General features: G+C 40.1%; 1 protein-coding gene across 3 annotated transcripts in view; it reads right to left on the reverse strand.

Moving 5' to 3' along the window:
* Nucleotides 1-1,589: 1,589 nt before the first annotated feature.
* Nucleotides 1,590-21,827, reverse strand: part of SEC61A2 (SEC61 translocon subunit alpha 2) — a 32,496-nt gene continuing 12,258 nt past the window's right edge. For all 3 annotated transcript variants that reach the window (XM_019460781.2, XM_053895301.1, XM_053895302.1), the window contains 8 exons: nucleotides 19,221-19,352; nucleotides 18,989-19,098; nucleotides 13,707-13,860; nucleotides 12,564-12,724; nucleotides 12,041-12,238; nucleotides 10,033-10,224; nucleotides 5,354-5,430; nucleotides 1,590-2,695 (listed from right to left, as the gene is read on the reverse strand). In XM_019460781.2, coding sequence (XP_019316326.1) covers nucleotides 2,509-2,695; nucleotides 5,354-5,430; nucleotides 10,033-10,224; nucleotides 12,041-12,238; nucleotides 12,564-12,724; nucleotides 13,707-13,860; nucleotides 18,989-19,098; nucleotides 19,221-19,352 — 1,211 coding nt within the window. In that variant the 3' untranslated portion in view covers nucleotides 1,590-2,508. The remainder of the gene's footprint in view (nucleotides 2,696-5,353; nucleotides 5,431-10,032; nucleotides 10,225-12,040; nucleotides 12,239-12,563; nucleotides 12,725-13,706; nucleotides 13,861-18,988; nucleotides 19,099-19,220; nucleotides 19,353-21,827) is intronic.

Below are 21,827 nucleotides of genomic sequence, written 5' to 3' on the forward strand. Positions count from 1 at the left end.
AGCAAGTACCTATATTTTGGAATCTTTTCCTACCCTTACCTCAGAAACCAAGTCCATTTACATGGCTGGTGGGCATTATGGTCTTGGTGTTAAACCATGAGTGTAGCCAGCAAGGTCACCAAATACCGGAAACCCAATACAACTACCTTAAAGGGGAGAATAGGGGACTGTTTCCAGCTCATTCCATGCCTAAAGCCCGTCATTCAAAACATCTACCAGTGTTGTGGGCCGTTTTCTCGTCCTTTGGCTGAGCTCTTATGGTGACTTCCACAAGTCTCCAGAAGCTCAGGTTAGCCCCCAGCCAAAGTCTCACGGTGATGCTCCTTGGCCAGCCCGAAGTTGGGTTTCCAGCCCTGGGCTCAGGCCCCTCCAGTCAGATAAAACCAGGGTACTCATGCCAAAAATGGCGTGATGTAGTTCATTTGTCTACAGGTCCGTTGTGCTACCCAGAGAGGTTTTTGTGAGCAAAAAAACACGTATCTTTCTATTATACTTCCAAAACAAAAGCGGAAGGTATGGAAGTGGAGAACTGTCTAGATCAAATCTACTATCTATAAATATTGCAAAAATTAGGCCCCAACTACTTGCTCTAATAGTAGCCTTCCCCTGGGCCCCTAGCCCTTTTTTAAAAAATCATTATGGGCATCATGATGCTCCAGAGATCTTACTCTCTTTCTGAGCTCTCAAAGACCAAGTTCTATTATTTCCCTTGTTACTGTTGTCCTTCAAAATCAAGAACCAGATGGTATGTAGAAAATCTACAGACTCAGGCTTAGACCAGTCTCCGGACTAGCTCTTCCAAAGCCATTCCCCACAGGAATTGAGAAACCTACTCTTAAATGTCGGTAGAAGAGAGATGTTTGTAACCCCCACCCGTTCTGCCGCCTTCTCTTCCTAGGAGTGCACATTAGAAGTGACAGCTAAATCCTAGAACATACCCCTAATGCCATTTATGTTAACCTTTAAACATCCAGGGCTGTACTTTGGAAGTCAAGTCAGTTTGAGAGTTGGCAGCCTGAAGGTCTCCACTGGCTGGCACGGTTAATTTATGAGCATTTAAAAGGTGAAGGTTTCCTATAAAAAGCCCTGTTTCCACCTTCTCTTGAAAAAAAAAAAAAAATCCTATATAACAACACTGGATCCACATTTCTATTCTAACAATGGTCTGAGCCCCTTAGGAGATGACCCTTGTTCCTATCCTGCCAGCCTTTATTTTATCTGCCCTGCCCCTGTAATTGTTTGGTTTTGTGATGGTAGGCTAAAAAAGATATACTTCCTGCACTTACTAAATAAACAACGAGAAAATCTTACTTCTGAAAAGGATCTTTCAAAAATTAAGTTTGATCTCTTTCTGGACAACAGAGCACATATTTATAAAGAGCTATGTTATTCCAAATGGAGGCTGGGATGTTAATCTGACACCATTTTCCTATCCTTTGTAGTATCAGTCACGTAACTGAGCACCTTTAAGTTGGTCAGTGTTCCTCAACCATTTTAGGATTAAACACTAATTACATTTGACCTCTTACAACAGACATCTCAGGATGGGTGAGATGACTATGATGAACCTATACAAATAATCTCAGAAATCGTTTAATATCTGATTTTATTTTTCCAACACAACTGAAACAGTTTTATTAAATAAAGGTTTATTTTCTACTGTTTACACTCATGTTGCTGCTGTAAAGTACAACAACATACACAAATTCCTAGCATGAATTACTCATAATGTTCACCCCCACTGAACTACAGACATTGCTTGAGAATTAGATCTTTGCTTTAGGGGTTTAAAAAAAAAATGGGGCATTGTATCTTGAAAGCATATTCTCAAGTGATGGGTTGGAATTCGAAGGCATAGCCAATACAGTCAAACAGCACCGACTGCTGTCACTGGGAAGGAAGGAATGAAAATCAGCAAGAGTCCTCACGAGCACTTGTTTCTAGGAACAGCTGTAACCGAAGCCTGATTCTGCCAGTCGGCTGAGTGGCAGCTTTGAAAGGGGACAAGAAGGGGCGGTGGACGGAGAGGGAGGGTGGGAACGTGGATACTATGAGTTAAAAAAGTATAAAAAGTTAATTATATCTAAAATACAGATTAGATATAAATGTTCCAGAACTCATTAAATAAGCTCAAAAATACTGGAAAGTGGCAATTTGAACTACATTTATTTTTAAACAAGTGGGGGGAATAGCGAGTGTTTTGAATGTGTGCAAAACTGATCCACGTCACCATCTCACCGTCACAACTGAACATGGCAAGGCGGGCACATTGGTTTCCAGCATCACGGGCAACACTACGAGTACATTTTTTAACGAATAATGTAAACTTTAGTTTTAAGGCAGCTGGTACTAACGCTGCACACAGGCTTAGCTCAGTGCCCATTTCACAAATGGGACAGTCAGCACTTGAAAACAAAGTGTGAGGGAAGAAAAGGGGAACCAGCAGTTGACAGAAACAACGTGTCAAGATTATTTTCCCTTTCACACACACAAGAAATACTGGAACACTTAGAAAAACAAAGCACCCATCCCGCCAACTTCAGCCTGCTCCTTGACAAAAATTTCAAAATACTGATAAATAATAGTGACTGCGAGCAGAATCCCAGTGCCAGAGCCGATGGCCCCGAGGAAGTCGGCCAACACCGACAGGGCTCCGATGCACAAGCCCCCAAACGCAGCTGCTGTGGGGATGTACCTGGAAGACAAAACCCTGGGTCAGGCGGTGCAGCGAAACAGGAAAAGGTGCAACGGTCAGAAACAACACACTGACGCATCGTTAAACAAGCCTGTCGTGAACTCCAGCACGGAATGACCCGTTGTGCACAGTAGTTACGTGTTGGTGAAAACTTTGCCATTAAGGTAACGATGTGACCCCGACTTCCAGAAACCAGTAAACAGCCGAGAAAGACAATACGTGATTTTTATGGCAGGTTAGGATCCTCAACAGATCTACGCATTAAAACATTTAGTACTTCAAATAGGTCATCTTCAGCTCCCTCTTGCAGATGAAGAGTAAACTTCAAAATGCTAAGTAACAAATCTATGGGACAAGATGTGGAGGACCCTCTTTACAGTAATTCAACCTTGGCTGCACATTAGAATCACCTGGAGAGTTGTTTAATATACTTGGGTGATATTTAAAATATTCCAGAAAGGAAAAACAAAAGACTGGGGAGATGGTCGATGAACAGGAATGGCAGAAAGATGCTTAACTACTGAAGCTGGATACAGCTGAATACCCGGAGGTTCCTTATACTACTCTCTGCGATCTACATTCTAGATAAATAAAAAAATTACATAAAAATACAAATGCCTGTTCAATAAATAGTTCTGGAACAACTGGATATCCACACGCACAAAAAGAAATCTGGACCCCTATCACACCAAACACAAAAAACATTAGCTCAAAGTGGACCACAGACCTGAATGTTAGAGCCGAGACTCCTAATGGAAAATAATAAATCTTTGTGACCCTGGGTTAGGCAATGGTTTCTTAGATAAACACCAAGACCAGCACAACGCAACCAAGAGAAACTGAACGTTGTCAAAATTAAAAACTCGTGCAAAGGACACCAAGAAAGTGAAAAGACAACCCACAGAATGGCAGCAAATTATTTATACATCATACACCGAAGAGGAGCCATATCCAGGATATTGTCATAAAAAAATCTTACAACTCAGGGCGCCTCAGTAGTTCAGTCAGTTAAGTTCAACTCTTGATTTCAATTCAGGCCACGATCTCACAGTTCATGAGTTCAAACGCGGAGCCTGCATGGGATTCTCCGCCCCCCCTTTCTATCCCTCCCCAGCTCAAGTGCATGTGCGCGCATGCGCTCACTCTCTCTCCCTTTCTCTAAATAAACTCAAAAATTTTACAACTCTAACAAAAAGACAACCCGGTTAAACATAAGCAAAAGATGTGAATAGACACTTCTCCAAAGAAGGTACACAAATGGCTGATTAAACACATGAAAAGACACTCCACATCATTACTCATCAGGAAAAAGCAAATCAAAACCACAATGAGCTACCACCACATGCCCACTGGATGGCTAGAATCAAAAAGCAAGAAGCGGTGCTAGCAAAGGCGTGCAACGACTGGAAGCTTCACCCACTGCTGGGGGGATGGAGAGCAGTCCAGCCGCTCTGGAAACACTCTGGCAGTTCCTCGATACTAAACACAGCATTGTTAGGACCCAACGATCCCACTCCTACAAGAAGGAAAACACATGTCCACACAAAACATGTACAAGTATGTTCTTAACAGCATTATTCGTGATAGTCAAAACACTGGAAACAACCAAAATCTCCATCAACCGATGAACAGATAAACAAAACGTGGTACAGTACACCCATATAATGGAATAAAAGAAAACTATTACAAAAGATCACAATTCCACTTATATGAAATGTCCAGAATAGGCAAATCTGTAGAGATCAAAAGTAAAAAGTGGACTGGGGCGTGGGAGGGTGCAGTGAATGGGAATAGCCAACAGGTGCAAAATTTCTTTATTGGTGATGAAAAAAAAATTTTTTTTAAGTTTAAAAAGTAAGCTTTATAGCCAATGTGCGGCGTGAACTTATGATCCCGAGATCAAGAGTCACATGCTCCTCCAACTGAGCCAGCCAGCTGCCCTGGTGACAAATGTGTTTTTAGAATTACACTGTAATGATTCCACACTCTGAATATACTAAAAACAAAAAAAAAACACTACACCATACACTTCAAATGAGTGAATTACACAGTATGTGAATTACAGCCCAATAAAGCTGTTATCAAAAAATAAACTAATGCAAAAAAAGAAAAGAAGGGGCACCTGGGTGGCTCAGTCGGATAAACCTCTGACTCTATTGCAGCTCAGGTCAGGACCTCACATTTGTGGGATCAAGCCCCATGTCGGGCTCCGTACTAAGGGTGGAGCCTGTTGGTGAGCACGTGCCCACGTGTGCTCTCGCTCTCTCTCAAAAAAAGTAAACAAATAAACGAATGTATGGTATCCACCTTGGGCCAAATAAATCACAATTCCTAGAGGTTGAATATCAGTGCCTTTTAAAAGCTCCCAGGCGATTTTATGTGCAGCCAGACAACAAGGACTTCCAATCAAGAACATTTTACCACTGGGCTGAACAGTGAAGGAAACAATTTTACTTAAATCATTTAGATGTCAATTTTGATGTGGAGAACAATTCAGTATTGTGTTAAATTTTGGTTCTTCTGTGTGAAGTCGAAGAAAAATGCTTCATATTTAAACAGGACAACATTTGACAATAAATTAAAGACTGAAAAGCCAGGTATATACGTATGTACACACACATGTACACACACATCAAGGGTTAAATTTCATGACCTTACCTATTGAGCTCATGAACCATAGAGGTATCTCTGTGGCCCCTCATAACCATTTGCTGTTCTTTAAGCTGTTTAGCAACCTGCCAAGAGAAAAACAACTTTTAAAATCAAACTCTAGGGGCACCTGGTTTGCTCAGTCAGTTGAGCATCCGGTTCTTGATTTTCACTCAGGTCATAATCTCATAGTTCACAAGTTTGAGCCCCTGCACTGACAGCACAGAGCCTGCTTGGGATTGTCTCCCTCTCTCTGCCCCTGCCCCACTCTCTCTCAAAAACGAACATTAAAAAAAAAATTAAACATAGGGCACCTGGGTGGCTCAGTCAGTTAAGTATCTGACTGGCTCACGTCGTGATCTCTCGGTTCAAGGGTTCGAGCCCCACGTCGGGCTCTGGGCTGACAGTCCGAGCCTGGAGCCTGCTTCAGATTCTGTGTCTCCCTCTCTCTCTGCCCTTCCCCTGCTCACACTCGGTCTCTCAAAGATAAACATTAGTCAGTGGGCCACATGCTAGAAAGAACGTATTGGGAAGATGGCGGCATAGGAGGGCGCTGGGCTCACCGTGTCCTGCTGACCACTTAGATTCTACCCACATCTGCCTAAATAACCCAGAAACCCGCCAGAAGACGAGCAGAACGGACTCTCCGAAGCCAAGCGTAGACAAGAGGCCCGCGGAAGAGAGTAGGAAGGGCGGAGAGGCGGTGCACGCTACACGGACTGGCGGGAGGGAGCTGGGGCGGTGGAGGGGCAGCCCTCCCGGCAAGACAGAGCCCCCGAGTCTGGCTTGCAAAAGCGGAGGGGCCAGACAGAGTGTGTTCTCACAGCCAGCGGGACTTAACATCCCGAATGTTATAAGTCAACAGCTCTGCTCAGAAAGCGGGAGGGCGAGAGGACGTTGGGAGGGAGAGGTGTTGAGCCCCGGAAGACAGAGCTAAGCTCGGCGGGGAACAAATGCACTGGCCAGGGCCATTGCCCTCTCCCACCACCACCCTCCCAGCCAAAATTCCAAAGGGAACCAACTCCCGGCACTGCGCAAACGCCCAATGTTGTGCTTCTGTGGATCCATCCCTCCCATGGGCCTGCCTCCCTCCTGGTGCTGCAGGGCCTCTCCCGCAGGGGACCACCGACAGCAAAGCTGGCTAAGCTTGCCCCTCCCACCCCTGTGCACCTTGCGGATCCACCCCATCTGATACGACCTTGGCCAGATCCCATCAAAGCAGCTCCACAAGCCTGGCAGTGTGCGAGCAGCCCAGACAGGGGCCACACCACTCCACAGTGAGTCCTGCCCCTAGGACAGGGGAAGATAAGGTACACACCAGTCTGACTGTGGCCCCAGCGGTAGGCTGAGAGCAGACATTGGGTCTGACTGCGGCCCGCCCAGCTACCACAGGGACTACCCAAAATGACAAACCAGAAGAATTCTCCTCAAGAGAAACTCCAGGAAGTAGTGACAGCTAACGAATTGATCAAAATCGATTTAAGCAAAATAACGGAACAAGAATTTAGAGTAATAGTCATAAAATTACTCGCTGGGCTTGAAAAAAGTATAGAGGACAGCAGAGAATCTATTGCTACAGAGATCAAGGGACTAAAAAATAGTCATGAGGAACTAAAAAATGCTATATATGAGGTGCAAAATAAAATGGAGGCTGCTTCAGCCTCTCACAGACTGAAGGGGCAGAGGGGAGAATAGGTGAATTAGAAGATAAAATTATGGAAAAAGAGGAAGCTAAGAAAAAGGAAGATTAAAAAAATCCAGGATCACGAGGGGAGAATTAAAGAACTAAGTGATGCAATCAAATGGAACAATATCCGTATCATAGGAATTCTAGAAGAAGAAGAGAGAGAGAAAGGGGCTGAAGGTGTACTTGAATAAATCATAGCTGAGAACTTCCCTGATCTGAGGAAGGAAACAGGGATTGAAATCCAAGAGGCACAGAGAACTCCCTTCAGATGTAACTTGAATCAATCTTCTGCATGACATATCACAGTGAAACTGGCAAAATATAAGGATAAAGAGAGAATTCTGAAAGCAGCTAGGGATAAACGGGCCTTAACATACAAAGGTAGACACATAAGGGTAATAGCAGACCTATCTACTGAAACTTGGCAGGCCAGAAAGGAATGGCAGGAAATCTTCAATGTGATCAACAGAAAAAATATGCAGCTGAGAATCCTTTATCCAGCAAGTCTGTCATTCAGAATAAAACAAACAAGTGTAAGTTAAGCTTTCACTTTTTGCAGATACATGATACTCTACGTGGAAAATCCAAAAGACTCCACCAAAAGTCTGCTAGAACTGATACATGAATTCAGCAAAGTCGCAGGATACAAAATCAATGCACAGAAATCAGTTGCATTCTTATACACTAATAATGAAGCAACAGAAAGACAAATACAGAAACTGATCCCATTCACAATTGCACCAAGAAGCATAAAATACCTAGGAATAAACCTAAGCAAAGATGTAAAAGAGGTGTATGCTGAAAACTATAGAAAGCTTATGAAGGAAATTGAAGAAGATATAAAGAAATGGAAAAACATTCCGTGCTCATGGATTGGAAGAATAAATATTGTTAAAATGTCAACACTACCCAAAGCTATCTACACATTCGATGCAATCCCAATCAAAATTGCACCAGCATTCCTCTCAAAGCTAGAACAAGCAATCCTAAAATTCATACGGAACCACAAAAGGCCCCAAATAGCCAAAGTAATTTTGAAGAAGAAGACCAAAGCGGGAGGCATCACAATCCCAGACTTTAGCCTCTACTACAAAGCTGTAATCATCAAGACAGCATGGTACTGGCACAAAAACAGACACACAGACCAATGGAATAGAATAGAAACCCCAGAACTAGACCCACAAACGTATGGCCAACTAACCTTTGACAAAGCAGGAAAGAATATCCAATGGAAAAAAGACAGTCTCTTTAACAAATGGTGCTGGGAGAACTGGACAACAACATGCAGAAGGATGAAACTAGACCACTTTCTTACACCATTCACAAAAACAAACTCAAAATGGATAAAGGACCTGAATGTGAGACAGGAAACCATCAAAACCCTAGAGGAGAAAGCAGGAAAAAACCTCTCTGACCTCAGCCGCAGCAATTTCTTACTTAACACATCCCCAAGGGCAAGGGAATTAAAAGCAACAATGAACTATTGGGACCTCATGAAGATAAAAAGCTTCTGCACAGCAAAGGAAACAATCAACAAAACTAAAAGGCAACGAACGGAATGGGAAAAGATATTTGCAAATGATATATCGGACAAAGGGCTACTATCCAAAATCTATAAAGAGCTCACCAAACTCCACACCTGAAAAACAAATAATCCAGTGAAGAAATGGGCAGAACACATGAATAGACACTTCTCTAAAGAAGACATCCAGATGCCAACAGGCACATGAAAAGATGCTCAACGTCACTCCTCATCAGGGAAATACAAATCAAAACCACACTCAGATATCACCTCACGCCAGTCAGAGTGGCTAAAATGAGCAAATCAGGAGACTATAGACACTGGCGAGGACGTGGAGAAACGGGAACCCTCTTGCACTGTTGGTGGGAATGCAAACTAGTGTGGCTGCTCTGGAAAACAGCGTGAAGGTTCCTCAAAAAATTAAAAATAGACCTACCCTATGGCCCAGCAGTAGCACTGCTAGGAATTTACCCAAGGGATACAGGAGTGCTGATGCATAGGGGCACTCGTACCCCAATGTTTACAGCAGCACTCTCAACAATAGCCAAATTATGGAAAGAGCCTAAATGTCCATCAACTGACGAATGGATAAAGAAATTGTGGTTTATATACACAATGGAGTACTACGTGGCAATGAGAAAGAATGAAATCTGGCCCATTGTAGCAACGTGGATGGAACTGGAGAGTGTTACACTAAGTGAAATAAGTCATACAGAGAAAGACAGATACCATATGTTTTCACTCTTATGTGGATCCTGAGAAACTTAACAGAAGTGTATGGGGGAGGGGAAGGAAAAAAAAAAAAAAAAGGTTAGAGAGGGAGAGAGCCAAAGCATAAGAGACTCTTAAAAACTGAGAACAAACTGAGGGTTGATGGGGGGATGGGGGGGAGGGTGGGTAATGGGTATTGAGGAGGGCACCTTTTGGGATGAGTACTGGGTGTTGTATGGAATCCAATTTGACAATAAATTTCACATTAAAAAAATTTAAAACAAACAAAAAATAAACATTAAAAAAAAATTTTTTAATCAAACTCTAAATATTTCACTGTTTGCTACCTCCAAGGTTCTGTGGGAAGTGCTTTCCACACATCAATAAATACAAGAACCCTGAAGCAGGTGCGGCCGTACCATTACCATTACACCTGAGGCTCACTGCTGTGCAACCACCTAGTACCCACATACTAAACCATGGTTTCTCAATCTTTTTTACATATCACCTCCCTGAACAGAAATTAAATACTAAGGAACAAGAATTTGTTGGGTAAGGTTAAGCTTTGGAGGGTCACAAACCATTGTAAAACTCTAAAAATTTTTCCACTTTCAGATACCGGTTTTTAATCCCCGACGGGTGACATTACCTCATTACGAACATATGACTTAAAGTTTAAATTACAAAAGTAATTAAGAGAATTCCAATTACCATTTTTTGACAGCTAAAAAGTAAAAATGTTTATTTTCATATAAAACAAATACCTACATCTTTGGCTGAGGAACCAGACACCTCTATCCACGTCTTAGAAAAGAATGCACATGATCCCAACATGAAGATGATGTAAACAACCACATGGACAGGATCCTCAAATATGGCGCCCATGGACTCGGGAGGAGAAAGATAGTAACAAAGGCCTCCCACTGGGTAAGAACGAGCAGGTCCTCCCCCACTGACATCCTACAGGACAAGAACAATAAGGGCAAATGGTCAACCCAACTGGTCAAGATACATTTTTATGACTTTTCAAACTCCTCAACAATTATGACAATGTTATAAGCTCAAAGCACCTACAGCTAATGATCCTATGTAACTTGAAGACTTACTTCGGTGTCTGATATTTTCACTCCTTCAAAATTATATAGTGAGCATCTTTTACATAAAAGACACTGTGAATATATTATTAACAGAAGAGTGATCTTCTAAAAACCAACATTATAATACCTCTACAAAAAAAATCCTCCTTCTCTTCCTAAAATGGTTCCATTTACAGGCAACCTCTGATTACATTTAGAATCTGAAACTTTCTGCAGTATACAAGACCATGCAACATATTCTTTCACTTCATAGCATTCCATGAAGAATACAATTAACTGAAATACTGACAGACAACAAACAACTCGCTGCCTAAACTTTATATGTTTTTGCATGTTTTAAGAAATAGTCTTTTAGTAAATATTTGTAAGAGGGTATTTATCCAAACATTTAAGAATTTTTATAGTAACAGAACTGGGTACAGCATATGTTCTGGGGTATATGGGGTAGAAAGCAATTTCTGGCCGCAATGATGAAAACGTCTGCTTCCTGAATATACATTTCAAAATGATTTCTTTACTGTGCCCCTAGAATCACTAATCCCCAATCAAAAGCACTGTTTATAGAAAAATTCAATTTCCCAGTAATTATCTCATTAAAAAGAATCTTCGTTAGACCACAACACAGTCTATATACAACCACTCAATGCATTTATTGCTATGAAATTACCATAGTCATAATTATTGCTGGACTATTAGCTTGCAAGGGGAGGGACCACATCTTCCCTCATCACAGGTAATCACATTTCTGTTACATGAATGGAAAAAGAGTACTATAGATAAAGAGAATCCTATTTCCTTCAACTAACACTCAAGAGTTGCTGTCTTGCCCTGTTAAACTTTAAATTTAAAAAAAAATGACCATTAGAAGCAGAAAGATATGTCACTATAACTTACCATGGAAAAGCTAGCATATTAAGATAAATGCGTAGAATGAGCACATTTCAGAAATAAGGTAGTTGGTGAAATACTAATTCCACAGTTACATGTTCTGTAAAAGAATAAAGGCTCAGAGTCTCCTTCAATTCTATAGTTGTAAGGGGGAAAAGTACTCCGTGGTCATATGACGTAATTTAAATCACTCAAAATTCAATCCGACAAGAACTCGCACTCCAGTAACAACAACATGGCTGGGCCTCTTTAGAAAAAGCTATGCTGACAGGATCTAAAATGGGAAGTCAGAGAGTGCTGGATTCTATTTCTAGTAACTCTGTTCTCTCCTCAGGCCAATAATCACGTGCCTATCTCCAGCCCAGTTCATCACAACTAGTTTATTGCCACTCAGGCCGTGAAAAATGGGGGTGAAACAGGAGATCTCAGTACCCCACATACAGTCAGCAAATAGCTTCCTTAAAAAACATTCTAGATAACAGCAGAGTAAGTTAACAAAACAGAAAACCGCTTTCATGAGAGCAGCTGTGATTTTAACCTTGAGGTCCCTCCAGGGAGATGTGAAAATACTTCCTAGACAGTAAATTAACACAAAGAACCTGGCCAATCTTAGTTTTTGCAACACTCATCACTCCTTCCAAATAAATGACAAATTCTGCTACAGGTCAGTGAATATGAAAATGCTACAGCAACTGTTTCAATTTTGGCTTATCTCTTTCGACTAAAAATACAACCATGAAATGCAAATTACAATAAATTTAAATGTTTAGAATAAATAAGAAAATACTCACAGCCCACTGTCCTAGTAAATTTACCAAAAAGTTGCCACTAAATCGAACAGACAGCATCTGGGAAATAACATACAGGTTTGACACTAAGGCCGACTGGAGAATAATGGGAATGTTCGAGGTGTAGAAGAGCTTGATGGGATAGCTACTGTACTGTCCTCGATACCGGGCCGACTTGATGGGCAAGTCAACACGAAATCCCTAAAAAATGAAAGGAAGAGGAAGTAAGAGGAACTGTACACATCAAATAAAGAACAAACAGACGGCAGACGGGACCACCACAGTGGGGAGTATGAAAAGGCCATGCTAACGTTTTCCCTTCCACAGGGCACACAGAAACGGAAATCCTGTTCTAGGCGGTAACCACAAACATTTTGCACCTTGGAGTCCAAGAACAGAATCATGTGCTTGACTAGATTCTGCAACACTGACTTGTTAAATACTAACATTTCAAATGGCATGCTTTTCTTTAAAAGCTAAACAAAAGTCCACATCCCACGTATTTCGGTGAAGAAAGCAGACTTACCTGAAAATATATGACAACGGCAAATACAAAAACTGTAGCAATGAGGTTCATGAGGTTGGGTAAGTTCTGCCGGTAGAAAGCCTCCCTTAGAGCTCGGACTTTGTCTGTCCTGGTGGCCAGTAAATGAAAGAGAGCTATGACTGCACCCTCAAACTCCGTACCTGATAAATGAAGATAGAAATTGACTGTAGACTCGTTACCCAAAGTTGTCCCAGAAGCAAACAAATAACCTTGAAACTCCAGTACATGGCAGAAAATAGGAGTCAAAATAATTCACCAATGTTTACTCTTTAACACAGCCATGTGTGGGGCTTCTAAAAATAGCAACATCGTTGAGGCAAATGTATCTTTTTTAGCACAAATCTCAAGTTTTCTCAAGAGACTGTTCCTCATGAAAACAGCCAAAGTAGAATAAACCTAAGCAAATATTTAGGTCATAATGATTTGCCTCTCCTTTACTTTAGGGAAGGGAAGGGGACTATTTTTAGGTGGGGCTAGGGGGAAGCAGCAGCAAAGCAGAGTAAAGATGTCAGAATCAAAAGGTATGTGTTACTCTATCGTGCTTGCTTTTAAATTTGTTTTACCAAGAATATTAACAAACCATCACTGCTATTTTCCTAAGGCTGGGATCAGTTTAGATGTTAACCACTATGAACCGTGGATGGCATCTGAGAGAAATGGAAATGGGGAAAAGGAAAGACAGAACGAATCACTTCAAAATTCAGTTGCTATTACAAAGCCAAGTAGAAGAGCAGCAAAAGTATTAGTGCTCCCTCATACAATATGTAATAGTTTTTTCATTTGAAAAATCTTAATCCACTACCTTTTTATCCCCCTGGGAATGCGGAAATCGGTCAAATCAATGACTTCGGCAGCAATGACTTAAGCAAAAAACATTTTTGAAAAGCTGTTTGCAATCACTGAAATTTTCAATGAGCAGAGGCTAAAATTTAGTTATTGTTCTTTTTGAAGTAGTATTTCATACTCCACAAATCTCTGCTGCTTAACTCTTGAGCAATCAGCATCAGTGGTCCCCTGGGAGGGCAAACCAGGATGTCTACAGGCATGTCCTGCTCCGAGACAGGTTACTTTCCAGCACACATCCAGCAAAACTCGTGCAGTCGCAGACACTGTGCAATGTACCTCTGCCAGTGTTAATAGTAGTGGGACTAAAGGCCTTCCAGACAATGGTTTCACAGATGTTGGTGGCAATAAAGAGGGAAATACCAGACCCCAAGCCGTAACCCTTCTGTAGCAGCTCATCTAACAGCAGCACAATCAAACCAGCAACAAACAACTGTGGGGAAAGAAATGCAAGTAAGCTGAAGCAAGAATCAACTCAAGAAAGGGGAAGATGAACACCATTGACTACTTTCAAAGTACGGGCATTTGTAAATTTAAAACCTAACTTTTGCAGTATCACTGTTACTACTCTGCATCTTTTTAACCCCTCTTTAGTTCAGACAGAAGTCAGTTCTGCCAATCAGAGGGGTGGAAATATCGTTACATTATAAAGCAGACATTTCAACCTTTAAAGCATATTTATAAACCATCTGAATAGTTTCTCTTACAATGTTTACGTAAGGCCTATTGAAAAGCACCCTGGAACAAAAATGTTCAAGTTGTTGAATTTAGGACAGCAAGAAACTGAAAACATTCCAAGTAAGTGAAAGACCAAATGAAATAAGGTATAGTAATGAGGTGCAATTGTATACTGCCATTAAAGGAGAAGTACGTGCACTACGTTGACACCTTTTTAAAGCTACTGTATGTAATACTTTATAGATGTTATACATACAGTTGACCCTTGAACAACATGGGTTTGAACTACACAGGACCATGTATACGCAGATTTTTTTTTTTTATAAATACACTGCAGCACTATAAATGCATTCTCTTCCTTACGATTACCTCAGTAACATTTTTTCTCTAGCTTACTTTATTGTCAGCACCCCAGCCCCTGTACTGTTCAAGGATCAACTCTAATACATATAGAGTAAGTCAAAAAGAGCACAAATTAATATGCACAGATTATAACTGTGTAAAAAATGCATTCTATACATACAGTGGCAAAGACTGAATGTAAATGTGAAGACAAGGATTTGCCAGGTTCTTAAGCTCCTCATTTCTTAAAAAATAAAAGCATACTAACTTTAGTTCATGTGAAACTGAAAATTCTTAATGTTCCTCTTGGAGAAGACATTTCTGTAAAAGCATGCATCAATTAAAAATAATCCAAAGCCTTGCAAGTGACCTCCGCAGTCACGACGCCTTCCCTGAACTTCAGTAACCTGATCAAGAGGGGAAGAAAAAAATGCTTCTATGCCCCCAACCTCACACCTGTCCCCATTTTAAAAACACCATCCTACATAAGTGAGGAAATACCACTTCCACTCTTCCCAGCTCTGAAGGCTCCCACCCGAGTATTTACTCAGTTTACCCAACATCCCCGGTTAGGAGAGAGAGCAAACAACTACCATACACATACGCCATTTTAAGCATGCTTACCTTCTGCAGGGTTTTTTTTCCTTAACTGTCATTTCAGTCCTTGGACACAGACTACATTGTCTATTTACAGTCTTTTAGTTTGCCTTTCAAAGGACCGGAAAAAGGTACAATTCTTCAAACTTCTAAGAGAGCTCATGAATCCTTTACTGTTTGAAAACCAAGTTTACCACTTTGACAAGATAAAAGAGAAGTTAGGACTTACTACTGAGCTTTTAGTTTGACCACAATTATGTAATAAGTAAATAAATACTCGCAATCAGAAACCCAACCCAATGCAGGGAATAAGAGCTGTCCACAATGGATCAGCCCACCAAAAAGTCTCAGCATGGGCTTCTGATTAAATGACCTGTCCAGAGTCACTGTCACTCTGAAACACCTTTAATTCTCCAAACCCACCGTTCAGACCAATGACCATCAGACTACAGAGTGATTCCACATGTATCCGGTGAAAATCAAACTCTTATTTTTCTAACTGGAGAAAGGAATTCTAGAGAATCCTAAATGAGAGACACTTTCTATAATCAAAGGAGTAAGATAAAGATCGTAAAAAGTATAAGTATGCCTCTGAGGGTGATGAGAAACCAGGAAGTTACAGCACCTCACTGACTAGAACGGTGACAGAAAGTGAGCGCTACGTGCATGCTCTCGCAGAATGCACCATATGTGTAAGTCTCTACCGTAGACTTTACAAATAAAGTAGACTTTAAAAATAACTACATTTCAACTCTGCTCATGCATGTGCACATGCACACACACAGGCACACACATTTAGTGTGATGAAACACTTCCCTTTCCTATGTGCCATGCACACTGACGGTTTCTATTCTTTTATTTTAACCGAGAGCCGCTACTTAGATTTCAAAACTCACTAAAGACATGACCGTGAATGAAATAAGAATAATTAAGGTGAGAAACACCTTACATAACTGCATGCAAACGGTTTTCAAAATCTGCTTCTAGGTGAACCACACTGCTCCAATCATATCTCCTCAGCATATCCACACATTTGCAATGCTAGCAATGCCTTAAAAGATGCACTACCATCTATGATCAAACAAGACAAATTTCTCTCTACATTAACACCGGAAGACTCAATCTCAGAATTTATGTTAAAAAAAGTATATATCCATGTATTCACTCCTGGAATATTACTATTCCTTGACTTCTGATACTGGAAAAAAAACTAAAATAGCTTAACTCCATTTTATCTCAAATTCAAATTCATAATGACTCCACAGAAGTTACTTCAATCTAGAACTGGTCAGATGAGGTTAAGAATCCAAAAGTATCCTAGGGTGCTTGGGTGGCTCAGTCAGTTAAGCATCCCACTTCAGCTCAGGTCATGATCTCGCAGTTCCTGGGTTCGAGCCCTACATCAGGCTCTGTGCTGACAGCTCAGAGCCTGGAGCCTGCTTCAGATTCTGTGTCTCACTCTCTTTCTGCCCCTCCCCAACTTGTGCTCTGCTCTCAAAAATAAACAGAAACATTTTTAAAAAAATTTTTAAGGGGCGCCTGGGTGGCTCAGTCGGTTAAGCGTCGACTTCAGCTCAGGTCACCATCTCGCGGTCCGTGAGTTCGAGCCCCGCGTCGGGCTCTGGGCTGATGGCTCAGAGCCTGGAGCCTGCTTCCGATTCTCTCTGCCCCTCCCCCATTCATGCTCTGTCTCTGTCTCAAAAATAAATAAACGTTAAAAAAAATTTTTTTAAGAATCTAAAAATAGGGACGCCTGGGTGGTTCAATTGGTTAGGCAACCGACTTTGGCTCAGGTCATGATCTCACAATTTGTGAGTTCGAGCCCCGCACTAGGCTCTGTACTGACAGCTCAGAGCCTGGAGCCTGCTTCAGAGTCTGTGTCTCCCCCTCTCTCTACCCCTTCACTGCTCATGCTCTGTGTCTGTCTCTCAATAATAAACGTTTAAAAAAATTAAAAAAAAAAAAGAATCTAAAAATAGCTTTACTAAAATACTAGAAAAATTTTTACTGGAGCATAATGTTCTAAGAGTTAGGTACCAATTCTGTCATGTAAAAATCAGGGTTATTCTCAACTATGGATTGCATAAAGCAAAGGCCATAAAGAAACGGAAGATGGCAACGAGTGATGTATCAGTATTCTCAACAATGCCAAAAGCATGTGAAGAGATCCTGACCACTGACAACAAAATCACTTTTGAGAGGATCTTCTCTCCCAAGACATTCTAACTCTTCTGCCTCTAATTCTCAAAGGTTATAAATTTGCCAACCAAGTGTTTTTAAAACGGAGAAATAATAATGTCATTCTAAAAAATTCTACCTTATACCAAATGAGAGCTCACTAGGGCTCAGAAACCTACCAAAGACACTGATAGTCCATTAAAATTTCCTCCCCTGGTCAAAAGACAAGATATTTCCATCTAGTGAGAAGATCCCTCCCTGTTGTTAATGATGCCAATAAATATACTTGAACAATCTAATTCTCCTTGTTCTCAATCAGACTTACTAAATGATCTTATTTTGATTTGCTTCTATGTAACGTTTCTCATTAAAAAATAATGGTCAACCATGCCAGTCTGAAATGATCCTCTTTCTCAATGTATATATTAATAAGTTGGTATTTTAGTTTTATTTACTTCTAACCTTGATCCTTTGGCCATTAAAAAATGTTCCTAGGCATGCCTGAGTGGTTCAGTTGGTTAAGCATCCAACTTCAGCTCAAGTCATGATTTCACAGTTTATGAGTTTGATCCCTGCATCAGGCTCTCTGTTGTCAGCACAGAGCCTACTTCGGATCTTCTGTCCTCCTCTCTCTCTCTGCCCTTCCCCCACTGGTTCTCTCAATCTCTCACTCTCAAAATAAATAAACTAAAAAAAAAAAAAAAGAAAAAATAAAGAAAACAGAGGAAGGCAAATGGTGTCCTTTAAAAAAAAAATGTTCCTAATGAATACTAATTCCATAGAGAGAGCAAGAAGAGGCATTTCCAAAATAATCAAGACTCCAAATGCTATTTTTAGCTTCTCAAACTTCTTTTCAAAATCCCGTAATTATTCTAGAAAAGTACAATCCATTCGTGAGTAGCTTATCTAAATGATTTTTAAGGACTGCACATTAGAGAAATATCTTCTAAATTTGACACACTTTAAGATATTTAGAAGGAAAATTATGTTGGCCTTTAAAAATTCAATTCCAAAAAGTAAAAAATAAAAATAAAAATTCAGTACCAAAGGGTTTATTTTAAAAATCCAGGGAATATATATATATGGGCTCATGTATTTTACTGCTGAGATGTTATTTGTAATGCCATTATTCTGTGTACCACTAAGAGAAAAAAATACTGTCAATTAAACTATGACACAATAGCTTATCAAAATTTTTATTTTCTACTTATAAGAAAAGTTACTTTACACCTAACCACAGATTTTATCATCTAGCTTGCTCTGTGCCTTTGTGGCCATAGTGACTGTTCCATAATAAATCATAGGCTTTTGAAGACATTTTAAACAGCAACTAAACTCAAAAACATGTTACATCAACGATGCACGCAACAGATGTAACGACCATGTGAACAGCCCCAACCAGAGGACGCACACACGCAGGCGATGATTACCATCACCACTGCTGCCTGCCTGACAGCAACCATGAGGTACCATCAGCTCTGAGAAAACATCCTGGCTTCAGAGACATCAGAAAGTAAAAAATGTGCATCTAAGAAACAGTGAAATACAGTTGATCCGTAATTCTTTATCCAATGCAGCTATGAGGCTATCATAATAAATTTTAGTTTTTACATCAATACAATTTACATGGGTCACTTCAATAATCAAAATCTTATAGATAATACAAAAGTAAGAAAATTAATGTTCAGTCATCTAAAGAAGTGCTAGAAAAGAAAAAAGAAATCAAACTGCTTTGTTATCTGCAAATGAAAAATTGGCTTTCTTACCTGAATAATGATAAGGAGACAGATGCCAGCACCCATTTCAGCAGGGTCCCCATACATGCCCGTCATGACATACACAATGGCTTGCCCAATGGTAATGATCATACCAAATACTGATGAAAATTGGGGGGAAAGGAGTACATGCTTACAACCAAAGACAAAAAAAGACTAGAAAAATATCTTTACCACAAAATTCTCAAATTTGGTAAAGACTCTAATTGCATTAATAGCTCACGTTTCTGGGCTCCATTGAACAGAGCTCTGTCTTTGGGTGTGTCTCCAACTTCAATGATTTTGGCTCCAGCCAGCAGCTGCATAATCAAACCAGATGTTACAATCGGGGAGATACCCAATTCCATTAAAGTTCCTGCAAAGGAGAAAGAAGGAAGCAAATAATCTTTACTATACTCAATGCAGATTAATTTAAAAGTGATGCAGTCCTTAATTATGTCTATTGAAATACACGCTCGAATGTTAACAGGCAGATTTTCATCCTTTAAACATTAACTGCCAAAAAACAAAAAAACAAAAAAAACCTCTCATTTATTAACACAACCTTGCAACAATTGACTGAAATAAAATTACTATAGCATAAAAATGTAAATTTCTGTAAAGTCTAAACTTAAAATGTGAAAGAAATCTTGGAAGATTTATTTTTTATTTTATTTATTTATTTATTTTTTAAACGTTTATTCATCTTTGAGAGACAGAGACAGACAGAACATGAGCAGGGAAGGGGCGGAGAGAGGGAGACACAGAATCCGAAGCAGGCTCCAGGCTCCGAGCTGTCAGCACAGAGCCCGACACGGGGCACGAACTCACAAACTATGAGATCATGACCTGTGCCGAAGTCAGATACTCAACTGACTAAGCCACCCAGGCGCCCCTCAAACCATTATTTTTAAAACTTACAATGAACGTTTTACTTTAATGCAAAATAAGAAGTTACATACCAAGCCTGAAAATTAAATACCAAATTAATAAAAAATGATATTTAAGAATATTTGTGACTCTGGGGCACCTGGGTGGCTCAGTCATTTAAGTGACTGACTCTGGATTTTGGCTCAGGTCATGATCTCATGGTTGGTGAGTTCAACCCCCCATGTGGGTCTCAGTAGCACAGAGCCAGCTGGAGATTCTTTCTCCCTGTCTCTGCCCCTCCCCTACACGAACATGTGCACATGTGCACTCTTTCTCTCTTAAAATAAACTTAAAAAAAAAAAAAAAGGCTAGGGTACCTGGGTGGCTCAGTCGGCTGAGGGTCTGACTTTGGCTCAGGTCAGATCTCACAGTTCATGAGTTCAAGCCCCATGTCAGGCTCTGTGCTGACAGCTCAGAGCCTGGAGCCTGCTTTGGGTTCTGTGTCTCCCTCTCTCTCTCTGACCTAGCCCCCCAAGTCATTCTCTGTCTCTCTGTCTGTCTGTCCCTCCCTTCCTCCCTCCCCCTCTCTCTGTCTCAAAAATAAATACACATTAAAAAAAAAAAACAATAAAAAAACTTTAAAAAAAAGAGTATTTGTGACTCTTCTAATTCAAAATCTAAAATTACATAAAGTGTCATCTGAATCAATGTTGTAGAATATTTAGTGGCATGAAAAATGTTTGTGACCTACTGGGTAGCAAAAAAACATCTGGAAAATAGTATTACAGTTTGGTTTCAGTTAATACTTAAGTGGAAAAATAGTTTCCTGATATGGTTGCTAAGATATGATTTATTTTTACCCAGTGAGATTATAGATAATTTTTATCTCCTTCTTCTTGCCTCTCTTGATTTTTTTTCAGTTTTTCTTTACAGAAAACACGTTTTGTACTTACAGTGAAAAATAAGAAAACCAAATACGCCCAGTGTGTAAGGTAACATGTAGAACTAAATAATTCTACAGCACCAAGAATAGGTTTCCACTGGTTGTTTTTTTACCTTAAATCCTGGCTTTTATAAATCCTCAAAAGGTACCCTTAATATGAGAAAAGATCCCATTCTAGAAAGATTCTTTATGTCTTCTCAAATACTTCTTCAACAGTAAAAGGTAACAACATTCCCTGCTGTTAAAACCACTAGGTAGAGAAATAGGTAGGAAGGTAAACATTTTTTTTTAAGTCAAATCACAAAAATCTGTAACTGTCAAAAGGATGCAGTCCAAAATAAATCCAGTCAAACTTTGATGACAATTTCACACAGGAAATATGGCACCTCAAATCAGTAGGGAAAAGGACAAATGGACCTTACCAAGTGACTGGCCATCTATAAAAAATCATGCCTGCATTTCTTACCTCATGACTTATTTCAAAATAAAGGCCTGATGTATAGAAAATGTGACCATAAGAGACAAATAACAAAAAGACTAGAAGTGAGTATACTTGTCATCTTGGAAAGGAAAAAGCTTTCCTAAGCCTGACAAAAAAACCTAGAACCCACAATAAAAAAAATCAGACCCCCTGGTTAGATATAGCCATGAAAAATCCATGTGGCAAAACACTGCGTAAAAGTTGAAAGAAAGAAAAAAAAAAGGCAGAAAAGTTAAAATAAAAATATTCAAACACAAATGACAAAGAGTTCTTATCTCCAATATGCAAAGGGTTCTTACAAATCAATTAAAAAGGAACAAGCCAACAGAAAAAAATTTTAAAAAGGACAAAGAGAAACATAGTATGGCTGCTCCCAACGATGCTCTTTCTCAGGAAATACTGACAGTACAGGAGGGACCCCAGCACCCACATCTCAACTACATAACCCTGAAACTCTAACCAAAGCTGACAGAGCATGGTATAATGTTGGAGTTTGGAATTTTGAGCTACGAACCAAAGAACCAGGAATCTGGGGCGCTAATTCCCCAAAAGAAGGT

Source organism: Panthera pardus, unplaced genomic scaffold (genome assembly GCF_024362965.1).
Source record: "Panthera pardus isolate Hobbes unplaced genomic scaffold, ASM2436296v1 HiC_scaffold_6, whole genome shotgun sequence".
Lineage (NCBI taxonomy): Eukaryota > Metazoa > Chordata > Mammalia > Carnivora > Felidae > Panthera > Panthera pardus.